Below are 21,462 nucleotides of genomic sequence, written 5' to 3'. Positions count from 1 at the left end.
GATTGGACGACACCGTTCTCGCTTTCACTGATTGGTCAACGTCTCGCAGAGCGCTCTGCTGATTGGCGGAACCGTGTAGGCAAAACAGGAAGTGTGGTCTATGTTCTATCCTGAGGCTTTACTTTACTTGCAGTCGGTTTTTCACGTCGTCGCCAAAAACGATAATAATATGGTGTTGTTTTTAATCAAGCAACGTTCAGTAATGTATAAGCAATGTCTGTATCAATAATTGTGTTTACGACGTCTGTTGTTTCGCTGTCTAAACGTCAGCTATAGCTTGTCTGCTAACGCAGTTTAGCGAACCATAACTAGCCAAGTAGCCCTCAGTGTGCTAGCATATCATTGTATTAATTATTGGGATGAATAGCCAACATTAACTAAGTTGTCATCTGTCTCAATGGAGACTAGATTATAGATTGTTATTGTTATTTATGTGGGACTCAAGGAGACTGTAAGTGCATGTTATGTGGTGGAACTATCAGTAGCTATTAGTTATAGGAGATTGTTGGCTTGTCATCAACACTATGGGCTTTAAAGGGTCAATAAAGACGGCGAGGTCACTTACTTTTTTGGCACTTATACTAATTTTCTTCGCAACTGGAATAATTGCTGGTAAGTAAGAAACAGACGAGTGTCATTTGATCTAATAATGTCAGCAGTGGTGGAAGAAGTACTCACATTTTTGTTTACTTAAGTAAAAGTATCAATACTGCAATGTAGAAGTACTCTGTTACAAGTAAAAGTCTGAAATTATAATTAATTAATTATAATTAATAAGTAAAAGTACAAAAGTATTAGATTTTTTTTAACTTAAAGTACCAAAAGTAAAAGTACTCATTATGCAGAATATCCCATTTCACAAGTTTTCAAATGTATAAAATGTATTAAAATCCTTTGAAAATAGCAGATCAAATAGCCAAAGTATATATAGGGCTGAAGTGGTTAGTGTATGTTTTGTAATAATAATCAAAATCCACAAAGTAACCAGTGACTAAAGTTTTCAAATAATTGTTATGGAGTAAAAGTACACTCCAGTAAAGTAAAAATACCCCAAAATTGTACTTGAGTAAATCCACCACTGAATGTCAGTAGCCGACCTTCTTAAACCCGTGTGCCACCTGTTATTGACAGGTTAGTACACAGCACTGACATGTTTGATTTTTTGCAGATGAAGAGCAACTCGCGAATGATGATACAAGTCCAGAGTTAAAGGTAAGTGTCATGTTACGGCTATTAGTTGTTTGTTAAATCAGGGGTCTTCAACGTTGTTCAGTCTAACGACCAATTGAGAGAGAGATGAAGCAGGGACCCTTCACATGTATAAGATTTGTTTGCAGATTAAACTTTTTCATAGATGGCTTCATAGACTTGTTTGACTCCACTATCGTCAGCGTTGTGTAAATTCATTTTTTTTGTTTGTTTGTTTTAACATATTTTCTATTAATATGTTGGATTCATGTTAATGTATTTTCAGACATTTAACCACCTACAGTACACCCACAATACTTAGCAAACTTGACCTTTGGCTCTGCACTTAGTGCACTGTTTTTTCCCTCTATCCAAACCTCTTTGCCAAAAAATAGCCGATCTACAAGCTCACATCGTGTCTTTCTCCCTCTAGTCATACCACGAGCCCGACTCTGAAGAGGACGAGGTCCCAGTGGGCTCGAGGATCGTAGCAGGGGCCACTCTGACCTCTGGCAGGGAGGATTCCCAACCCGCTGAGGATAACAGAAAGTTAAGGGATGATGGACACCCAGATGGGGGATTGCTGGAGGGCGAGGAGAAGGAGGATTTGCCCACGCAGCCTCCTCCCGTTGTAGAGAAGCCTAAAGAGGGTGAGAGCCAGTGAGATACTGCATTGAAAAGATATAAACAGTATATTATACACTCAATCATGTAAGCTTGAATTGCAGCAAGTGTGCAGTTATGTCTGTCTGTCTGTCTGTCTGTCTGTCTACAAATCAGAATTTAAAAGCTTTATTATCACCTCACAGGTTTACAGATGTAAATAAGTGGGTGAAATTCTTCTTTTAACTTTCATCCAGCATCTTGGCTACTTATGCTTTGGGTATGCACACAGCTATTAGCAGAGAGCTACCCACCAATGAGAGAGGGTGCTTTCTCGCAAACAAGCCACCAGCAAGAAGCTTTTAGTTTTTGTCTCTGGCTCAGTTAGTCTATTTAACAGCTACTTTGAGCTGCCAAACTTAATACGTCATTCTGATGCTTAAAGTCGGCCATACCACCCATGACCAAAAAGGATAGTTATTTTGTCTTTTAAAACAAAATGCCAGACACTTAGAGGGTTAAATTAGCCACTTTGAATTGTTGGAAAAAAATACGTTGGTGGTTTCAATCTGGAGGAGCAGGGCAGATGGTATCAAAATCTGGCTGTCTTGTGCTCATGTTGAGTGTGCATGGATTGGACACGTGCTTGTAATACTTAAAGTTCTGAAGTCTCGATGGGAATTATTACCTTGAAATTATAACTTGTAGGCCTTTTCGTAAACCAATTACAGTCGTCTGCCCCCTCCACATCTTTCTGCTTGTCTATTGGTTTAAGTTTCTGTCTACACACGTATGTGTAAAGCAGGGACCATGAGTTGTCTGTTGGTTTATGCGTCTGTCTACTTGTATGTCTATGTGTAAAGCAGGAATCATGGGATGTCTGTTGATTACTGGTATGGGTTTGTCTGCACGTTGTCTGTTTAAAACCGGGATTATTATGAGTTGGTGTGCTGCTGCAATGTAGCAAAACTGTCAGTGTTTATTTAGCTCTTGAGGCCTAGTTGACGCGTACACAAGGATTTGTAAGATGAATTTGTAAGCACGGTTATTAAAGAATCTCTGTTCGCATGAAAATGCTAAAACAGGACTGTCATTGCGAGGCTGTCGATTGACAGCCTGTCAACACTGACCACCGTGTGGCGTGGACAGGGCCTGAGAGAGTACTACTAAGTCAAACACTAGAGATAACACCTCAGTCTCCACACATCCCTGTTGTCGCATGTCAGTATGTGTGGAGAGGTGTTATTTCAAGGGCCTCCCTGAGTTATGTTGCACAGTGCTTCTGTAAACAGTGTTTATATAAAGAAGGTGAAAAAATGCCGTAAGGATAAATGCACCTTAAATATGAGCCTATCACTAGTAAGTGTTGAGAATTGTTCTCATTTTTCAGCAGATAAACACATAAACAACAACATAGAAGTGAAAGTTACAACCATTACATTACATTACAGTCATTTAGCAGACGCTTTTATCCAAAGCGACTTACAATAAGTGCAATCAACAAAGGTAGGGAACGAAAGCTACTAATCACCAGAGGTTATAAGTGCATTTTCTGCAATAACAAGCAACCAAGAGCATACCTAGCGCTAAGGTAAAAGTGCAATATATCAGCTACCTATTTCCTTAAACAGATGAGACAAAGTAGTCAAATGAGCAGGAGCTAAAAACAAATAATTGTATTGACTAAACAAGATCCAATAAACAATTCAACAATAAAACAAGCATTCAAGCCAGCAGCTTATTGTTATTGTTGTATACAGTGTATTTATGTACAGTATATAACAGCAATGTTAACGTATATGTACACAACAGTTAGTGCACAGAAACAGTTTTTATCCTTTTTCCTAGCACTTGGCACTTGCCAAAAAAGAAAGGGTGCTGTTCATTGTTCTTTCACCTATCAACATCTAATGTAAATATATTATGTAAAAGCTAATGTAAACACACATGAGCATGCAGAAGCGGTAAAGTGACTTGTGCCTTTTACACCCCAAGATGATGTCATCTAACTTATGGTTGCCCATCAATGTGGTCTTGTCTGTAAGGCTAGTTTTTGTCACATTTTCTAATGCTGATCTGAGCAAGGCTGTGTCGTGGTTGCAGTTCAGGACAAATATTTTCACCCCCATGAGAAATTAAACACAAACACACCTGTGACAACCCCTGCAGTGAGTCTATTACATCACATTTCTACTAGGGGACTACAAGTTCAGTCCGTGCAACAGTGGTTATGTCACATCATGACGCTTATCATGTACAGTAGTTTGTACCGAAGAGGATTCATGTTAGATTTTTACCTGTAATTGTGGTCGTAATTTATAAGGTGTTTCTTTTAGGTATATTGTTCATAGTATTGGTTCAGCTGCACAGCTCTGTTTTAGTTCAGCCTAATTTGCTTAACATTATAACATCCTCTATGCTACCCGTCCACATTTTGCCTGTGCCTTATAGAGCTAGATCCATGTAGTGGTCTGGTCGATATATCGGCCAGACCACTTGACTTTTTTGATGATTTCGGTATTTGCAATTATGTCCTGGTTTTGAACCATTTTCAACCTTTCGTCCCTATTTTGGGCATGTCATTATAGGCAAAGGTTTTCAAAAATAGCCCATTATTTTGGATAATTTTCCACTTTTTCTCAACAAAACTATTGATCAAAACATGCCATCCGCCTCGCTCTAATTCTTATATTATTTCCCCTCCTTTTACTGGTTGATGCAGTTCCTGTGGTGAATGGAGGTACAGCCAATGGAGAGCCCTGCGTCTTCCCCTTCCTGTTCCAGGGGAAGGAGTACTCTGACTGTACCACCGACGGCAGGGGGGATGGACGGCTCTGGTGCGCCACCACCTACGACTACGACCACGAGAAGAAATGGGGCTTCTGTGAAAGTACGTTTTGACCATGAAACTAAAGACTTTTGAACCCATTAAGACCGGCTATGCATCTGTGTCATTTTAAGATTTCTTTGGCTATTCAAATAAATAGCAGATCTAAAAGCTCATAGCACGGCACAGAGTGCCTCACTACGAGCTTGTAGATCTAGAAAAAATAAATATAGTCAAAGATCTGCAAAAATGTTCAAGATTTTTCTAAAATAGCCAAAGTATAAAAATAATAGCTATAGCCCAAAACCTAAAATGACACAGATGCTTTCTCAGTTAATTTTAAGTTAAATGAAGACTTTTGACTCAAGTGAATGCCATTCGGTGTCACCCAAACATCAACCAATATGTAAACTTTTCACCTCTATTCATTCGGCAGCCATGGACGTCTATTGACGGAGAATGATGCTAATTTGAAATCGGTTGTTCCAACTATTCAAATAAGAATTCAAACCGCAATAAGAATTGAAACCGAGAATAGCAGCTGTAGAGGGCAGAGGTATGAAGAGTCTAGTGTAGAGCAGTTGTTCTTAATCTCTTTTGGAACGGGCCCACTTGAAAATCTTGAAAGCATTGGCGGCCCACCCATCTGACCACATAACACGGCAGCCATTCGGCTTCTGTGTTGAGTCAGAGTGGTCAGATCGGTGGGCTGCGTGCTTTATCAGAGCATGTTAATTTAATGATCAGTCAATGGATTGTGTTTCGGCTTTGGATCAATGGAACCAACGTACTACTGTAGTATACTTTTAAGTTTTTATTAGTATCACTATGTGAACACAACATTTCAAGGTTTTACAATTAAAAAATACTTCCATTAGTTATATTACGGTATCTAAATCTTTTGGGGATCCTCTTGTAATACCCTCGCGGCCGACCAGTGGGCCCTGTGTACGCAGAATCTGGATGGGGCACTCATAACACAATAATGAGACAGACAGGAATCAAGAGTTAAAGATTTATAAGGGTCCATTTGGTTACCACCTGGAACCCCCTCAAGGACCGCTCGTGGTCCCCGGACCACTGGTTGAGAACCACTGCTGTAGAGCTTTGCCTTGCTTTTCTTTGGGTGTGTATTGACGTTCCTCCTGGGTTGTGTTGTCTCTGTTTAGCTGAGGAGCAGGCAGAGCTGAGGCGTCAGGCTGAAGAAGCAGAGGAGCAGTATCAGAGCGTGATCCGTATGCTAAATTCCACCACCAGGAGGAGCCAGAAAAAAGAGTGAGTACTACTTCCTGCTACTCCCCCATCTGTTGTTTAGCCTCTACTATCACCCCATGCTGTTTTATTTTGAACTGAAACTAGTCATGGTTCACTAGTTATGGTATTTCATTTTATTTGTTTCCATTTTTTTGGTTGTGAGGATATTTATAGTTGTTAATACAAAAGAAAAATGATGCGTGTTACATATAAACCCCTCCTAGGACTGGCTCTTTACTTTAACTGCATTTTACCGTTCATAACTCCATGTGTACAAGAAAATGACACCGAAAAACTCGCCCAGCGCATTAATTAATTTATTATTATTTATTATTTATTAATTTATGTATTTATTTATAATAATAAAAAACTTCCGTGTATGGCCGGTCAGGACAACTGCGTTCATTAACATGGGAGTGGAAAAAGCTTGCGTGCCATCACTGCCGTGTGGGTTTCTAGCGTAATACCTGTGTGTAATTCCCCTACTCGGCTCTGTTCAGGTTGTATGAGAAGCTGCTGAAAGTGGCAGAGAAAGGCCACCACAAAGCCATGGAGAAGGTTGCCTATGCACTGCTGTTTGGAGACTACATGAGCCAGAACGTCCACAAGGCCAAAGACCTGTTTGAGAGACTCGCCATGGAGGGTTCACCCAAGGCTCAGACGGTACAGCTCTTTACCTATAAACCTCAAACTGAACTTCTCACACAAGAATAGCGTGGGGTGCTCATTTTTTAGAACGCTAATTGGGCTTATTTCTTTTGTCTTTGTTCTCCATAGGCTTTGGGTTTTTTGTATGCTGCGGGACTGGGAGTGAACTCCAGTCAAGCTAAGGTACTCGTTTGTTTTCAAATGTTCTTACTGTTATCATGGTTGCTTCTTTCCCAATAGTAATTAAGCATTAGATTATTATTTTGTACATTTTCCAGGCTTTGGTGTACTACACCTTCGGGGCATTGGGTGGAAACCTTGTGGCTCATATGATTCTGGTAAGTTGTTCGGTTAATGATGTTAAAGTCCACAGTGTCTCCATCCTCATTACTTAACAAGTATTGACATGCTTGTGTACTTGTTTTATTAGGGTTACAGGTACTGGGGAGGTGTGGGAGTTCCCCAGAGCTGTGAATCAGCACTGACACATTATAGACTGGTGGCAAATCAAGGTGAGAATCTCCCCTTTATCACCCCTTTTATAATAAACCCTCATATCACACGCATAAGGCAGAACAAATCAGGAAAAATGTAATGGTCGATATTATTGTTCGAATACAATTTGGACTACATGATATATGAACAAGCATCATTGTTTAATAGGAAAAAATACATACCGGATAGATTGTCTAAATGTGGTTTGATCTCTAATCTTTAGTAATCAATGGTAACGTTCTACAGTGTATGTGTGCAGTTTGTGAATGAAGCCGCGTTATACAGCCTGGCTGCTTATAGTAATGTAGTGTGGGGATGGGTCTACGCCTTGTTTGGCCAAATGAAAATGGCGATCTTTATCTTATCTTCACCTATAAGTACAAAAGTGCTTCACAGGAGCAATGTTATTGTTGGTGTAACTAAGAGATTCACTGAAAAACCCAATTTCTTTTCAAGCATAGATTATCAACTACGATCCAACTGTCACATTTTCAGCCTGCGTCTGTTTATGTGGAGCTGTTTCTGTTTCATGACATGGAAGGACGCCCAAATTGACATGTATTTGACCCCCATCTGAAAAACTTTTGTGCCAGGGACCCCCAGAAGAGAAGATTTGTGTAAAAAAAAAGATGTAGATCTGCTATTTTTGAATAGCTAACGTATAAATGGATCAAGTGGTTAAATTATGTGATGCTGTATTTACACATTTTACTGGGGACCCCCTGGAACCTCCCCAAGGACCCCTGGCGGTCCCTGGACCCCACTTTCAGAATGGGCTGTGATTGGGCTACTTTTGAGAATGGACAGATTGACAGACACATACAGATATAAAATAATAAAATAATAAATAAACCCTTCTCCCGATGGCTTGGGCCGTAAAAATACGGCCATAAGTTTGCAAACCATTTTTTCCCCTATATTTCTTTCCTCAAGTATCATTGTTTCCCCATCTATTTCCCCCCCACCCCCTGTGTCCAGTGGCCAGTGATGTGTCGCTGACAGGAGGCAGTGCTGTGCAGAGGATCAGGCTCCTGGATGAGGTGGAGAACCCCGGCTCCACCAGTGGCATGCTGGAGGAGGACCTTATCCAGTACTACCAGTTCCTGGCTGAGAAGGGAGACGTTCAGGCTCAGGTAGGGCCGGGCAATGAACCCAAATTATATCGTCTCTTGTCGGGTGATTATGAATGAATCGACGTTCTAATAGATTTTTTAATAATCAACCGAATCAATTAGTCTGATTAACCACTTAAGCCCTATATTTCGTTGTACAATGGGTGATATGCAAAAATAGTGAAAATAGACAATCTACAAGCTCACAATGCGTCGCATCTACAAGCAGGCTTGTAGATCTGCTAGATCTGCTACACAACCCTATCACATCCAGGGTATTGATATAGACACAGTGTGAGTCTAGCGTAGCATAGCCTGGCTGAGAGGACAAATGTGATAGACTTGATGACCCCAGGAAGAATAGCTGCTGTAACAGTACATTATCTAATGGGGATCTAATAAAGAAATCAAATCCAAATATTTGTGTAGAAGTAGAATGCTCACTGTCCATGCCCAGTACTTTGAGTTGGAACGATAAGGAGCATGGATGTGACATTGACCTCCTCATCATTGGTTTCTCCAACAGGTGGGACTAGGCCAGCTACACCTGCATGGAGGACGTGGGGTGGAACAGAATCACCAGGTAACCTCTTGCAAGCACGTGTCCATTTTTGTCCAAACCTGTTGCTGTTGTGTCTTTTTTTCCCTGACTGCTGTACTAAACATGCAAGTAAATAAATGAAATGCTGTTTGGATTCGATACCTGGCACGGTGCAATCCTTTGTAACACCCCTGTTATTTTCTGTTCCTATGTTTTCTAACAGAGAGCGTATGATTACTTTAACCAGGCGGCAAATGCAGGGAATACACACGCCATGGCTTTCCTAGGCAAGGTGGGTGAGATGTGTTTGGAAAAGTGTTTTTGTGATTTTGTTTCATAAGCTTTTAACAGATCAGGTAAATCCTAAAAGTGCCAAGCTTAGCCGCAGCGCTTACTGTAACTGTGTCATACTAGCTGGTGTTTCTCAATATCAATCGGTTTGTGATGGATCAAAAATATGTTCCACTAATGTAGAACATTGGCAAAATGTGTTAATATAGCGTCACAATCATTTTAACAGCTTAAACAATATTTTATACTTTGACTATTAAAAAATAGCAGATATACAATCCCATCACAAGCGCACGTCACTCAAATCTTTGTTTCTGGAGGTCTCTGGCACAAAATATTTTTGAGATGGTGGTCTGCAGCCAAATACATATCATTTTGGGGATCCTTGACATGAAAAGGTTTGAGAACAACTGATCTCCATTCCTCTTGGCTTCCTTGCCTCTCTTTTCTTCCCCTCAGATGTATTCAGAAGGCAGTGAGTTCGTCCCTCAGAACAATGAGACCGCCTTGCAGTACTTCAAGAAGGCCTCCGACCTGGTGAGAGCTCAGCCCTCTCTGATCGACATTATTATCATAGTCTAACTTAACACACATACTAGAAGCATTGTATTTGTCAAGCAAAGAGAATGCTAGCACTCACGGAAATGTCCTTAATCAAGTTAACCCTGGCATCACACTGTACCACAACCAACATGTGCAAAAAGTCAATCACAGTTCACAAATCCATATATTAATACAACCACAAATATTTACACATTGACTCCCCAAGAGGGGCATGGAGATCAATGAACACGATTAGGGGTCAGTGAAATATTACAGAAAAATCATCAAATAGTAAATGCCACATAGGGGCAAGAAAATTGGCATCAAGAGCAGAATATTAAGAGTAAATAGATGATTAAAAAATATGACATTTGTATATCATTGAGATGGTGTATTATCGTTTTGTTCAAATGTCAAGGTTCGTTCTAGCATTGAGCTGTGAGTCATGCAGTGTTTTGTCTGCCTTCAGGGTAACCCAGTGGGACAGAGCGGGCTGGGCATGGCCTACCTATACGGGAGGGGCGTCCCTGTGGTAAGACACACTAAACACCTGTTGTGTGCCCTGACGTGACCTGTCCTCACCCAGTCCACATCTATTTTTAACTGCAGACATTGCCAATGTAGTGTCTGCAGATTGTCAAAAATAATAATTTGAAGATGTAATTCAGAGCCAATGGAATTGAGCCCGGATTTATAAAGTGTAAATGAGGCTTTACCCCCAAGGTCATGGCAAGAAAATAAATAAACAAATTAGATTTCTTGACTGAAGTCAGTATATTTATTATGTTAATACACTGTGCGTGTGTGTGTGTGCTTGTGTCCTCAGAATTATGAGCTTGCCCTCAAGTACTTCCAGAAGGCAGCAGAACAGGGTTGGGTCGATGGGCAGCTTCAACTAGGCACCATGTATTACAGTGAGTGTTTTGTGTGTGAGTGTGTGTCTGTGTGTGTATCTTTCTCTTCACACTTGAGTTGACCTCAAATAACTAGAGTTAACTGACTGATGCCAGACTTTTGGGCCCTGCTCCTGATTCACCAGTTACCAACATATTCTAATCAATTTGAAAAATGTACAATTGATTAAAAATGAACATTTAATTTATATGCAAAAAAACTGTAGAAATAAACATAACTTTTTATTGAACCTATCAAAAATAGCCCATCTACAACCTTTCAACAAATGCTCGCAACATAATTGCTGATACCAATGTAGAAAAAAAGAATGGCCGATATATCTGTTAAAGTGAAATATATATGGCTATGTATGGCTCTAGTATTTGGGCATACCATTGGCCCGTCATGGGAAATGCGACCAGCACATTAGAATGATATAGGACCTTACAACAACACACTGTAAGAGATGTGAATCTGTAGGGTGGCACCTTGATGTTGGCAGTGAAATGTTGCCGTTAGGATGTCCCTTTCACTTCCTGGAAAAATATTGCTGTGCAGCACTTTAATTCTCCTGGTGAATGTCCTTCCAGTCTTTGATGGCCATTGGGTGGCACTGTAAGATTTATACTATTGCTTCAGAAGCCTTGAAAACCTCTGGGCTCTTTTTCTCACCCCCCTGCTCTCCCACAAATGTGTACATTTTTCACACTACTTCTCCCTCTGTATAAATTCTATTATTTGTCTTTGTCCCATGCCTGCACCCCCCTCTTGCCCCTTCCCTCTCCAGTTTGCCTGCAACTGTGGATTATTTTCTTAGCTATTATTCTGTCGATTACATATTTTATTTATTGAATAATTGACGTGTTTGCAGAATTTAGATTTTTTTAATATATATATATATATATATCAACAAATTGAAAACCATTTAAGTGTCATTTTATACTGTGTCGCACAAAATGTGTCGTTCACAACTAGTGAAAATATCAGTTCTACAAGCTCACAATGCGACCCTTTGTGAGCTTTAGATCAGCTATTTTCCCTGTAAACGACATGCCCAAAATAGGGGCCGATTAATCTATTATTTTATTAGATCATCAATTATTTTTTTCTAATCAATGAAATCTCGATTAGTTAAATTAATTGTTGTACCCCTGCTCTCCAGATGGCATCGGGGTGAAGCGAGACTACAAGCAAGCCCTCAAGTTCTTCAACCTGGCATCTCAGGCCGGCCACATCCTGGCCTTCTACAACCTGGCCCAGATGCACGCCACCGGCACGGGCGTCATGCGCTCCTGTCACACCGCTGTGGAGGTATGGAAAGGGACAGGGGAGTATTGTATCACCCTATGGGGTAGGGGAAATGACATTTATGCATTCACCCAGAAGATGGCTTGCTCAGATGGCTTTTTTACAAGTCCTTGGTGGGGAACTGTTAAGAATATAATACATGCTCAAAATATAATGACATGCTCAAAATAGGGACTTCAGGTTGAAAGTGTTTTTAAGTGTCTTGCTTAAGGACACACACACACACACACACACACACACACACACACACACACACACACACACACACAGGTCTGTTTTTTCTTATGGCCTTGTGTCATGGAATTCTGTATCAATTAGTAATTGTTGAGGCAAATGGAGTCGAAGACCTTTTTTACTTTACCAAGTCTCATTGGGATCAGAAATCTCTTTTACAAGAAAGACCTGGGCAAGATAGCAGCCATATAAAAACGACACATTCAAATGCAACATACAGTATGGAACATTCATGTATATAAAATGCCTTCTTCACTACATCCTTTATGATGCCCTTAAATGCATCAAGTTTAATAAATGAGCTCATGGAAGAAGTACATGGTGGTGGTACAGTAGTTCCCTAAAAAATAGCCAGGCCTGTGCCATGGCATGCTGACTATGATATCATGCATTAATCCATCTAGCCCGGGAACGCAGCTGTGTCATTTTAAGATTTCTTTTTGGCTATTCAAAAATAGCACTGAGTGCTGCGCTATGAGCTTGTAGATCTGCTATTTTTGAAAAATATAATATAAATAATATTTTGTTGAAATATTATATCTTTGAATATATGTTTTTAAAGCGAACATTTTTAACTCAAATCTTTGCTTCTGGGGGTCCCTGGAACACAATATTTTGAGGTCTAGAATGAAAGAACTGAAATCATGACTGATTTCAGTAATTTGGATTCCATAGAAGCCAGAATGTCTTCTATGGGAAGCATCGAAAATAGACGATCTACAAACTATTGGCAGTAGAGTTTGTGGGCTATACCACAATTCCTCCTCAATTGACAGATATATCGACGTGTTATTAGCTCTTATTTGTTTACAGTTTACACATTCGGCACCAGGGTGCGATCTTGTGCAAGGCTGTAGTAGTTTTGAACGCCGACTTCTCGCCAGAGCCTTCTGCGGTTTCCTTATATTTTCTTAAGTAGGGTTCTTTTGAAATCCACTGTCTTCAGCCTCTCCTCCTCTTATCTTCTTCCCTCCATTCCCTCTGGTGCCAATTAGAGCCAGTGTGTTTGAACATGAGGGCCTTTTGCCAGCGTGTGCAGTTCTGTGACTTTGTGCGTCTCACTGTATAAAAGGAGCAATGCCACAACACAAAAATACTGTTTACCCTTCAATCCAGGAACGCTTCTGTCATTTTAGATTTCTTTGGCTATTCAAAAATAGCAGATATACAAGCTCACAGTGCCGCACCAAGTGCTGCGCTATGAGCTTGTAGATCTGCTATTTTTGAAAAATCTTGAACATTTATGCAAATCTTTAAATATATAATTTTTAAAGCTAACATTTGTAACTCAAATCTTTGCTTCCGGGGGGTACAAATGTTCGCTTTTTAAGTGAAATATCCATTTAAGTATATTTTGATGCCAATACTTTTGTACTTTTACTCAAGTAGATTTTCAATTCCGGACATTTACTTGTAACAGAGTATTCCTACATTGCAGTATTGATACTTTTACTTAAGTAAAAACATTGAGTGCTTTTTCCACCACTGCTCACCACCGTCTGGTGTTTGCAGCTCTTCAAGAACGTGTGCGAGCGCGGCCGCTGGTCAGAGCGTCTGGCGGCGGCCTACGGCAGCTTCAAGGAGGGCGACATGGACGCGGCGCTGATCCAGTATCTGCTGCTGGCCGAGCAGGGCTACGAGGTGGCACAGAGCAACGTGGCCTTCATTCTGGACCAGAGTAAGAGGAACAAAAAAACATTCTGAATCAACTTCAATACATGGTAAAATCCTGAGTGTTCAATTTATCTCTGAGAGTGTACAAATGGAACTAAATGGACCCGTAATAATCAGTCCATTTGGTTCCATTTGAACACTCTCATAGTTAAAATGAATACATTAAAATTAAGTTACAAATGAGTACATTTAAATAAATACATTTAAAATTCTTAAAAGAGGACTAGTTTTGTCTAAATTACTTTTACGTTTAGTTTCCTCAGATTGCAAATGAGACTATGGCAATGAATATTATTCATTATACAAAAGAGTATAAATATATTAAAAGTAAGACATGAGTGAAATCTTTCTTGTGTTGTTAGTCGACATGTTAACCGCCGGATGCTGTTTGTGTTGTGTGTTTATTTTGTCTCTGTGTGGTTTTTGAAGCAGAAGGAGGTCGGATCTTCACTGAGAATGAGACCTACCCGCGGGCTTTGCTCCACTGGACCAGAGCCGCAGCACAGGGTCAGTCCATACTACCCACCACCACCCCCCCACCCCCTACCCAACCAGCAGTATTTCACTGTGACTTTGTGTGACTTTGCTCTCCATTTTGTTTTTAAAGGGACTGCACAGCGGTAGGCTGTAGTTCATTCCCGCCTCTGCAAATTGTCAGATAATGCACCAGTCGTGTTTGTTCTGCCTCAGAGAGCCTATGACAAAGAGTGGTACTAGAATCTGCAGGTGCCAGCTGCTACGTGTTGGCAGCTGCAGATTTTCACCCTCTGCTACAGGGAATGACACCAATCTTATTGTTTCGTTTTTTTTTGGGTCCCAGTTTATTTTCTCCCAAGATGCCCGCCATTCGATTCAGGAACGTTATGCATTATAGAGAAGAAAGCAAGTGATAAATCTCAATATTGCAACTATTGTAGCAATGAAATGAAAAATACTTGACATATTGAGCAATGAGGAGATGCCTACTGTATCAATGGATGTAGAAAAAAAGAAAATAAATGACTTCCTGTCAAATGTAAACGTAGCAACCAGCTCACTAGCTCAGTGCCCTTGTGGTTAGTGTCCGCCCTGAGATTGGGAGGTCTGGGTTTGATTCCCCGGCAGAGTCGTACCAAAAACAATAAAAATGGGACCCGATGGGACCCCAGTGCTTGGCACTCAGCATCAAAGGGTGGATTGGGGGTAAGTCCCTGCGACATACTGTACTAGCGTCATGTCCAGTCGGTGGTGTTCTTGTGCATCAGGCTGCCTCACGCTACAGAAACAGGAGATGGACTCCTGCCCTATGGGCCACATGGCTTGCCGAGGCTTACTTTATGACGTCTTTAAGTAAGAACTCAATCTCTGGGAGTCAGTAATGTTTGACCTGTTCAATCTCTTGTACGTGAAAGCCAGTGTATTTGATAAAGGTATTGTATACTCACTGTATACTTACTATACTTTTTTTCCCCCAGGTTATACTGTGGCGAGGATAAAACTGGGCGACTACCACTTCTATGGCTACGGGACAGATGTGGACTATGAGACGGCCGTCATCCACTACAGACTGGCCTCAGAGCAGCAGCACAGTGCTCAGGCCATGTTCAACCTGGGATACATGCATGAGAAAGGCCTGGGCATCAAACAGGTGGGCATGCTTGCCAAGTCTAGCTGGACCAATATATCTGTGCTGTCGGGCAGAAACGAGCTATGTCCAAAATATTAACTTTTTAGAAAATGAAAAAAAAAAAAAAAAAAAAGTTTTTAGAACAACACAATACTGCCTCATACTTTATACATTGTCAGATAATTGAATGTGTCCTTATAGTATCTTCACTTTACCCAAATGCTCAAGTGGAGTTACGAGGTTTTTGACCATTAATGTGGAGATCCACAGAGTTTCCATCTGACTTTGTCATTCTAATCAATGATGGAAAAAAACATCATACTATAGCATCATACTAAACATCATACTATAGCGTCACACAAAAGCAGATCTACAAGCTCGACGTGTTTTGAGCTTGGCGATGTGCTTTTTTTTGCTATTTTTGAATTTGAACCCTGAAAAGTAACAGTTTTGGACATTTCCACCCGGCAGAGACATTATGTATATTCCTTTGTACTTTGTATCAATGAATCAACAAGAAAACATTCATATAGATTTTCTTTTTAAAAATCAAATAAATCGATTCATCTCATTACCAACTTAAACCATAATTTATACTTAGCATACAACGGCATCTACAAACTCACAAGGCGTGGTCGATCTGCTATTTGCGATACTTTTGTTACCGAATTGATTTGTTGTATTCAAATCAATTACTTTTTTTAATAATCGATGAAATTGATTAGTTTGAATAATCCTACATTGACATACATCGTCAAAGGTGCACAGTCACGCAGACTTTTCCGTGTGTGTGTCCACAGGACATCCACCTGGCCAAGCGCTTCTATGACATGGCTGCTGAGGCCAGTCCTGACGCCCAGGTACCTGTGTTCCTGGCACTGTGTAAGCTGGGCTTGGTCTATGCCCTGCAGTACCTGCACGATCTCAATGTGAGTACCAATGAATAGATTATTTTATTTAAAGGGTAGGGTAAGTGATCTTTTTTGGTTAAAACAAAACTTTTTCTTTTGTTATAATTATTACTATATTCTTATAGTAATTAGTGCTACTAGACCATACCCGGTGAAGTGCGCAGGCAAAAGTAGTTGCAAACGTGGGATTATTGCACGTCCTGTCGCGCCCCTCCCCCTCCCCCTCTCTCTCTCTCCAGCCAGCAAGCATGGCCACATTCTTGACATTCTTTGACATAAAACTGCGAATAAAGAGCTGAGATTGAGTGATATCGAAGAACTGGCTCGACAGTTCCATGCACATGGTAATGGTCAATGGCTGTGCACGATTTGAGAGCAATAGCGCCAGGCAGTGAGGAGAACAGGGCAGAAGAATGTTTGACATAAAAATGGGAATAAACAGCTGAGATTTAGTGATATCGAAAAACGGGCTTCGGAGTTCCATGCTCATGGTGATGGTGAATGGCTGTGCGTGATTTGAGAGCAATAGCTCCAGGCACCGAGGAGAACCGGGCAGAAACGTGTTTGGGCTCACAGGTTTGGCTTCAGTGGTTTGGTCTCAGACAGACACTAACTACTACAGAGGTTACTAGAATTATAGGAGGATAGAGTGTTTGTACAGTAACAGAGGCCTCCCCGTCTCTCCAGCTCTCAAAGAAATGTCAGCCAATCAGGAGAGAGTGCCCATTTATAAGCTTCATTTTAATATTGTTCCAGTTCCTATTTTGTCTGCTCATTTCTCTGTGTCATCACTTCCACTTTACTTTAATCTGTATCCTGTCTGAATTCTCTATCCTGATTGGATAAAATTGGTATTCCGACATCAAAATGCATTTTCTGTTTAACACTTAACCTGCCTGAGTTATTTCAGATTTTTTGCAGTTGTCTGCCAGAGATTTTTCATTGAAATTAAAAAAGTGCTCAGGAGCCGAGATACAGAATTTTTAAGTTTTAGGTTAACAAGGAAGTGGATAGGAGTCTAGATCTTCGAAAAATCATATCTCCTTGGTCTTTGGGTCAAACCTTTTTTTTTAAATGTTTTTTTTCTTCTAGAAACGCATATATGCGTTATTGGCAGAAAATATGTTAATAAAGAGCTGGAGAGACAGGGAGACTCCTGTTACTGAACAATCACTCTATAGCAATGAGTACTATCAGAATATAGAGCTAATTAACACTTAATTTAACCAAAGAAAATCACTTTCCCTACCTTTTTAAATTGATTATTTCAATTAACTGTTGCACTACTAAGCAGGTGAAGGAGGCGATCATCCAGGTGGACCTGGATCAGCTGCTGGGTCCTGAGTGGGACCTCTACCTCATGACGGTCATCGCCCTGCTGCTGGGCACCGTCATCGCCTACCGCCAGCGGCAGCACCAGATCGTGGCGCCGCCCCGCCCGCCAGCCCCTGCTCCCGGACCTCCTCCTCCGCCGCCACCACCCGCCACCAACGCCGGGCCACCCCAAGAGCAGCCCCAGGCCCAGGACGAGCCCCAGGCCCAGGACGAGCCCCAGGCTCACGCAGACACACAGCAGCAGGCCCAGGGCCGGGCTGACCTGGAGGAACAGCAGCAGCAGCAGTGAGAGAATATCGTCACTATCGGGTGGAAACCTTCTATGTCCAAAACTGTTACCTTTCAGGAAATGTGGGGGGGGGGGGAGGGGACGACAACCCTGTTCCCCGTTCCCATGGATCCAATGTAGTCATTATTAAGTCACGCTCTTGTTAAGACTTTTCTTTGTTTCAATATTTATAAAACCCATTGACACACTTAACCACTTTCAAATGAAAAAGAAATGGCAGATCTACAAGCTCACCTACGCGTTGTGAGCTTGTAGGTCTGCGTTTTTTGCTACTTTTGGGGCGGCACTCTTGTACAACGAACGAGGCATTCACAACAAAACGAGGCATTCATTTAAGAAAAAAAAAAGAAAACATAAAAAGATGAAACATGGAGATACAAGGTTTCTGCCCGACAGCGACGATATAGCAGATGGAGGAAAGGACAATGACAGAACAGGATAGAGAAAAGGAGTGTGGTGAAGTGGCCTCCGCCAGCCGCCACCCGCGCAGTAGTCAGTGCTGCCCGCTAGCTTGAACACTATCCTCTGTCCCTCCCCCAAGTGCCCATGCCCTCCCGCTCCTTTCTGCATTCTGAAAACAAAAAGACTTCAAAGTCTACTGAACGGTAACGGTTGAGGCTCACCGCTCTCTTTCTCATAAAAATAATGCTGTCTCCCCCCCCGTGCTGATCTGAGGCACTTGGGGTCGGGCAGGGGGGTGTTATTCACGATGCTAAAGGAACAGAGACTGCCCGAAGGGAAACACAGACTTGAGACTTTAGATGTAGTTTGTGACTCAGGGTATTGACGGAGGCCACCTTCTCCTCGACATGGAATCAGCCACGGGGGGGGTCGCAAGACGCGCCAGTCTAATTATCAGATCAAACGCATTCATTGTGATCGAAAATGGCCATTTGTTTGTTGGGTTTTTGTTTTCCCCAATCCCCCTCCGGCCAAGAACTGCTCTAGTTGCCTCTTTGTTGCCCAGCATTTTGGAAACAGAAAAAGAAAAGATGGACAGGAAAAGAGTTTGTTTTGCCAACTCTTCTTCTGTTGATAAATTAATCCTGTTTTTTCTTCTCTTTTGCATGTCGTTTTGCAGCCTTTGATTTGGGAGAGCCCCCCCCCTCAAAAAAAAAAGCTTGATAAGCAAACAAGGTTTTGCCAACATTTTATTTTCATTAGTAACCAGTTTTGTCAGCAGCATCTGTTGTCATGAAGTTAAACCCCCTCTATGTACCCATCAACACGTCACAAAACAATAATGTTCAACTACAAAGTTGCGCTCAGAATCGCGCACATCTCCGCCATGAGGCATGCCCTATACCTCTGTCCAGTCTCTTTGACTTAAGACAGTTGGGACCAAGTTGAATGTGCGCAGACATATGATTGAAAGATTAGCACGGCATGTAATTATGAGTTGTACATTGTCTTTACCGTCTTCAATCCACTCTCTCTTATAAGGTACACATTCAATGTCAACCTCTCCATTGTTCTCTCTGATAGCTCGGACTGAGTTGAATGTGCGTGGACATTAAAGGTAGGATAAGTGATTTAGTTTTTTGCGCAATAAACATGACACTGATAGTGTTTTGTGAGATTAGCTGCAGACAGACACACAAACACATCATGTTCTCCTGGCGGAGATAATAAGGACGAACAATGAAAAGACAGCAACCTACAGCTTAATGTCTTGTCACCAAATAGTATATGAACACAAAAAAGCTCTTTAGCTACTCTGTGATCTCTAAACTTTATACAATGGCTGTTGCGATGCTCCATGCTTGTAGGATTGAGTTGTTTTTTCAACCCGTAGGTTGATGTTGATGTTTTAACATAGGAGATAGTCAGGAAGGTAGGCGTTAACCTAGGACTGGGCGATATGACTTCAAATCAATATCACGATTATTCCACACCTTTGCCCCGATTACAATAAAGGAACGATTATTTAAAAAATAGCCGATCTACAAGGTCCAACGTGTCACTATACGACACGTTGAGAGCTTGTGCTGTAGATCGGCTTTTTGTTTTGCTATTTTTGTAAGTGATTAATCAGACTAATCAATTTAGTTGATTATAAAAAAACAAGTTCTGTTGATACAGAAATTAAAACAATTATTTTTGGTTAATTGCCCAGCCCTAGGTGTTAACCCATGCAAGTTTGTCTGAAGGGAGTTGTTAATTGACGGCACCTACTGCACTCGTCTTTATTACAATGAAGGTTTTGAAAATCTTCAGACTAGGGATGCACGATATTTGAAATTGATATCTGAATAACATTCTTATTACAGTACCTGAGTCTTTAAGGCCTACTGATACACATACTGTATTAGTTCTCCAACTTCTTGACCTTTTTGAAAGCTTCCCCAGAAAACACTGATTGAATCTGCAGCCTTCATCACAAAAGGCTTTATGTTTCACATTCAAACAAATATGATCCAAAAAGAAATTGGCTAACATGATCTAATTCATTATTTTGATATTTGCATTTTTAGATATTGCATTTTTATGGCAGATATTGCCGATACCGATATGATGACCAATTAATCCTGCATCCCTACTTAAGACATACAATTTTGTAATCTTGTAAGTGAAGAACACAGTCTTCATATTCATCTGTGAGAGTAAATATTTGTCAACTGTACAGCATTGACACAAACCTGAGAGCTTTTCTTGTTGTGCGTAATTCTTGGTGTGACATTTTTCAGCCAACCCTTGGGTGTCATTTAAGCCAGCACTGGGTGCCCTGGGCTTACAGCATCAACATGTCCCTCATTCACGGTAAAATCCTCAGTGGTACCATCTGTATGTTCTTCTGAGTTAAATGAATACTAATGAATTTACTGTGTTCTTTCCGGTTAGCCCATTTAGACCTGTTACACCTACAGTATACGTTGTTATACCTTTCAGTCCGAGACAACATCTCTGTCGCATTAGTTGTTGCTATATATATAGCAACATATTTTTATGATTATTTTATTTTAATTGACAATTAGAGTGTTTTTCAGAAAACGTAGGTTAGGATTTTGAAGGTGTTTTTAGAATCAGCCTCGGGTCTAAATGGGTTACTTTAACCACTTAAATCAGAAAGCTGCAGATCTACAAGCTCAGAGGTCTGCTGTTGCACAACTTCAACTTGTTATCAGTGTTTTTACACCAGTGCTTCTCAAACTCTTTCATTTCAACGACCCCCAAGCATTCGGCCCCCAGTTTACACCCCAAAAAAAATCATCCGTATTAATTTAGCTCTCAGAGTTACATACCTGTAAGGGTCTCCTGGTGGTTGGTCCCCTAATCCCAGGTTGAGAAACTCTGTTTTTACTACACTTGTGGTAAAAACCCCACAGTAGAATGAGAATTTTCCCATGTTTTGTTCTAAATTTGGGTGGTACCACATCATGGTTGATCCCTCTTTTGTTCATATGGCCACAAATTTGTTCCTGAAGTGGAGAAATGAAACCAATCACTGCATCACCGTTCAGTAAAAATAAAATCAAGCAACTTGTCTTACAGACGCATTGTTTTGCCTATGCGCAATCATTTCATTCCCAAACACTTTTGATCACTCACATCAGTGTTGCCAAATGGGAAATGTTAAATTATGATACCGGAGGCTTAATAGTATCGTATTTTAAAGAAAACTGTCGTACACAGCAAAAGAAAAGATAAGTCATAAGTGTAAATTTCACTAAAATAGCGTATTTATATTAAGTACAGATCGGATTTTCTT

General features: G+C 40.9%; 1 protein-coding gene across 4 annotated transcripts; it reads left to right on the top strand.

The window, feature by feature from the left end:
- The first annotated feature begins 98 nt into the window (after positions 1-98).
- Positions 99-20,396, top strand: sel1l (SEL1L adaptor subunit of SYVN1 ubiquitin ligase). 4 transcript variants are annotated; one of them, XM_084083130.1, is made up of 21 exons: positions 99-612; positions 1,169-1,212; positions 1,622-1,838; positions 4,514-4,681; positions 5,788-5,893; positions 6,373-6,535; positions 6,650-6,703; positions 6,799-6,858; positions 6,951-7,032; positions 7,994-8,148; positions 8,654-8,710; positions 8,892-8,960; positions 9,419-9,496; positions 9,972-10,034; positions 10,329-10,416; positions 11,559-11,707; positions 13,451-13,616; positions 14,045-14,119; positions 15,067-15,239; positions 16,019-16,147; positions 17,424-20,396. In XM_084083130.1, exons 1-21 carry the CDS (start codon positions 525-527, stop codon positions 17,751-17,753), a joined length of 2,514 nt encoding a protein of 837 aa, XP_083939256.1. In that variant the 5' UTR covers positions 99-524; the 3' UTR covers positions 17,754-20,396. The 4 variants fall into 4 exon arrangements, with proteins under 4 accessions (XP_083939256.1, XP_083939255.1, XP_083939254.1 ...); XM_084083129.1 differs by having other exon boundaries at positions 17,421-20,396; XM_084083128.1 differs by having other exon boundaries at positions 14,042-14,119.
- The last annotated feature ends 1,066 nt before the right edge of the window (positions 20,397-21,462 follow it).

Source organism: Gymnoscopelus microlampas (genome assembly GCF_963454915.1).
Source record: "Gymnoscopelus microlampas genome assembly, chromosome: 16".
Lineage (NCBI taxonomy): Eukaryota > Metazoa > Chordata > Actinopteri > Myctophiformes > Myctophidae > Gymnoscopelus > Gymnoscopelus microlampas.
The sequence above is the reverse complement of the archived record's forward strand: the minus strand, read 5'-3'. Positions and strand labels throughout refer to the sequence as shown.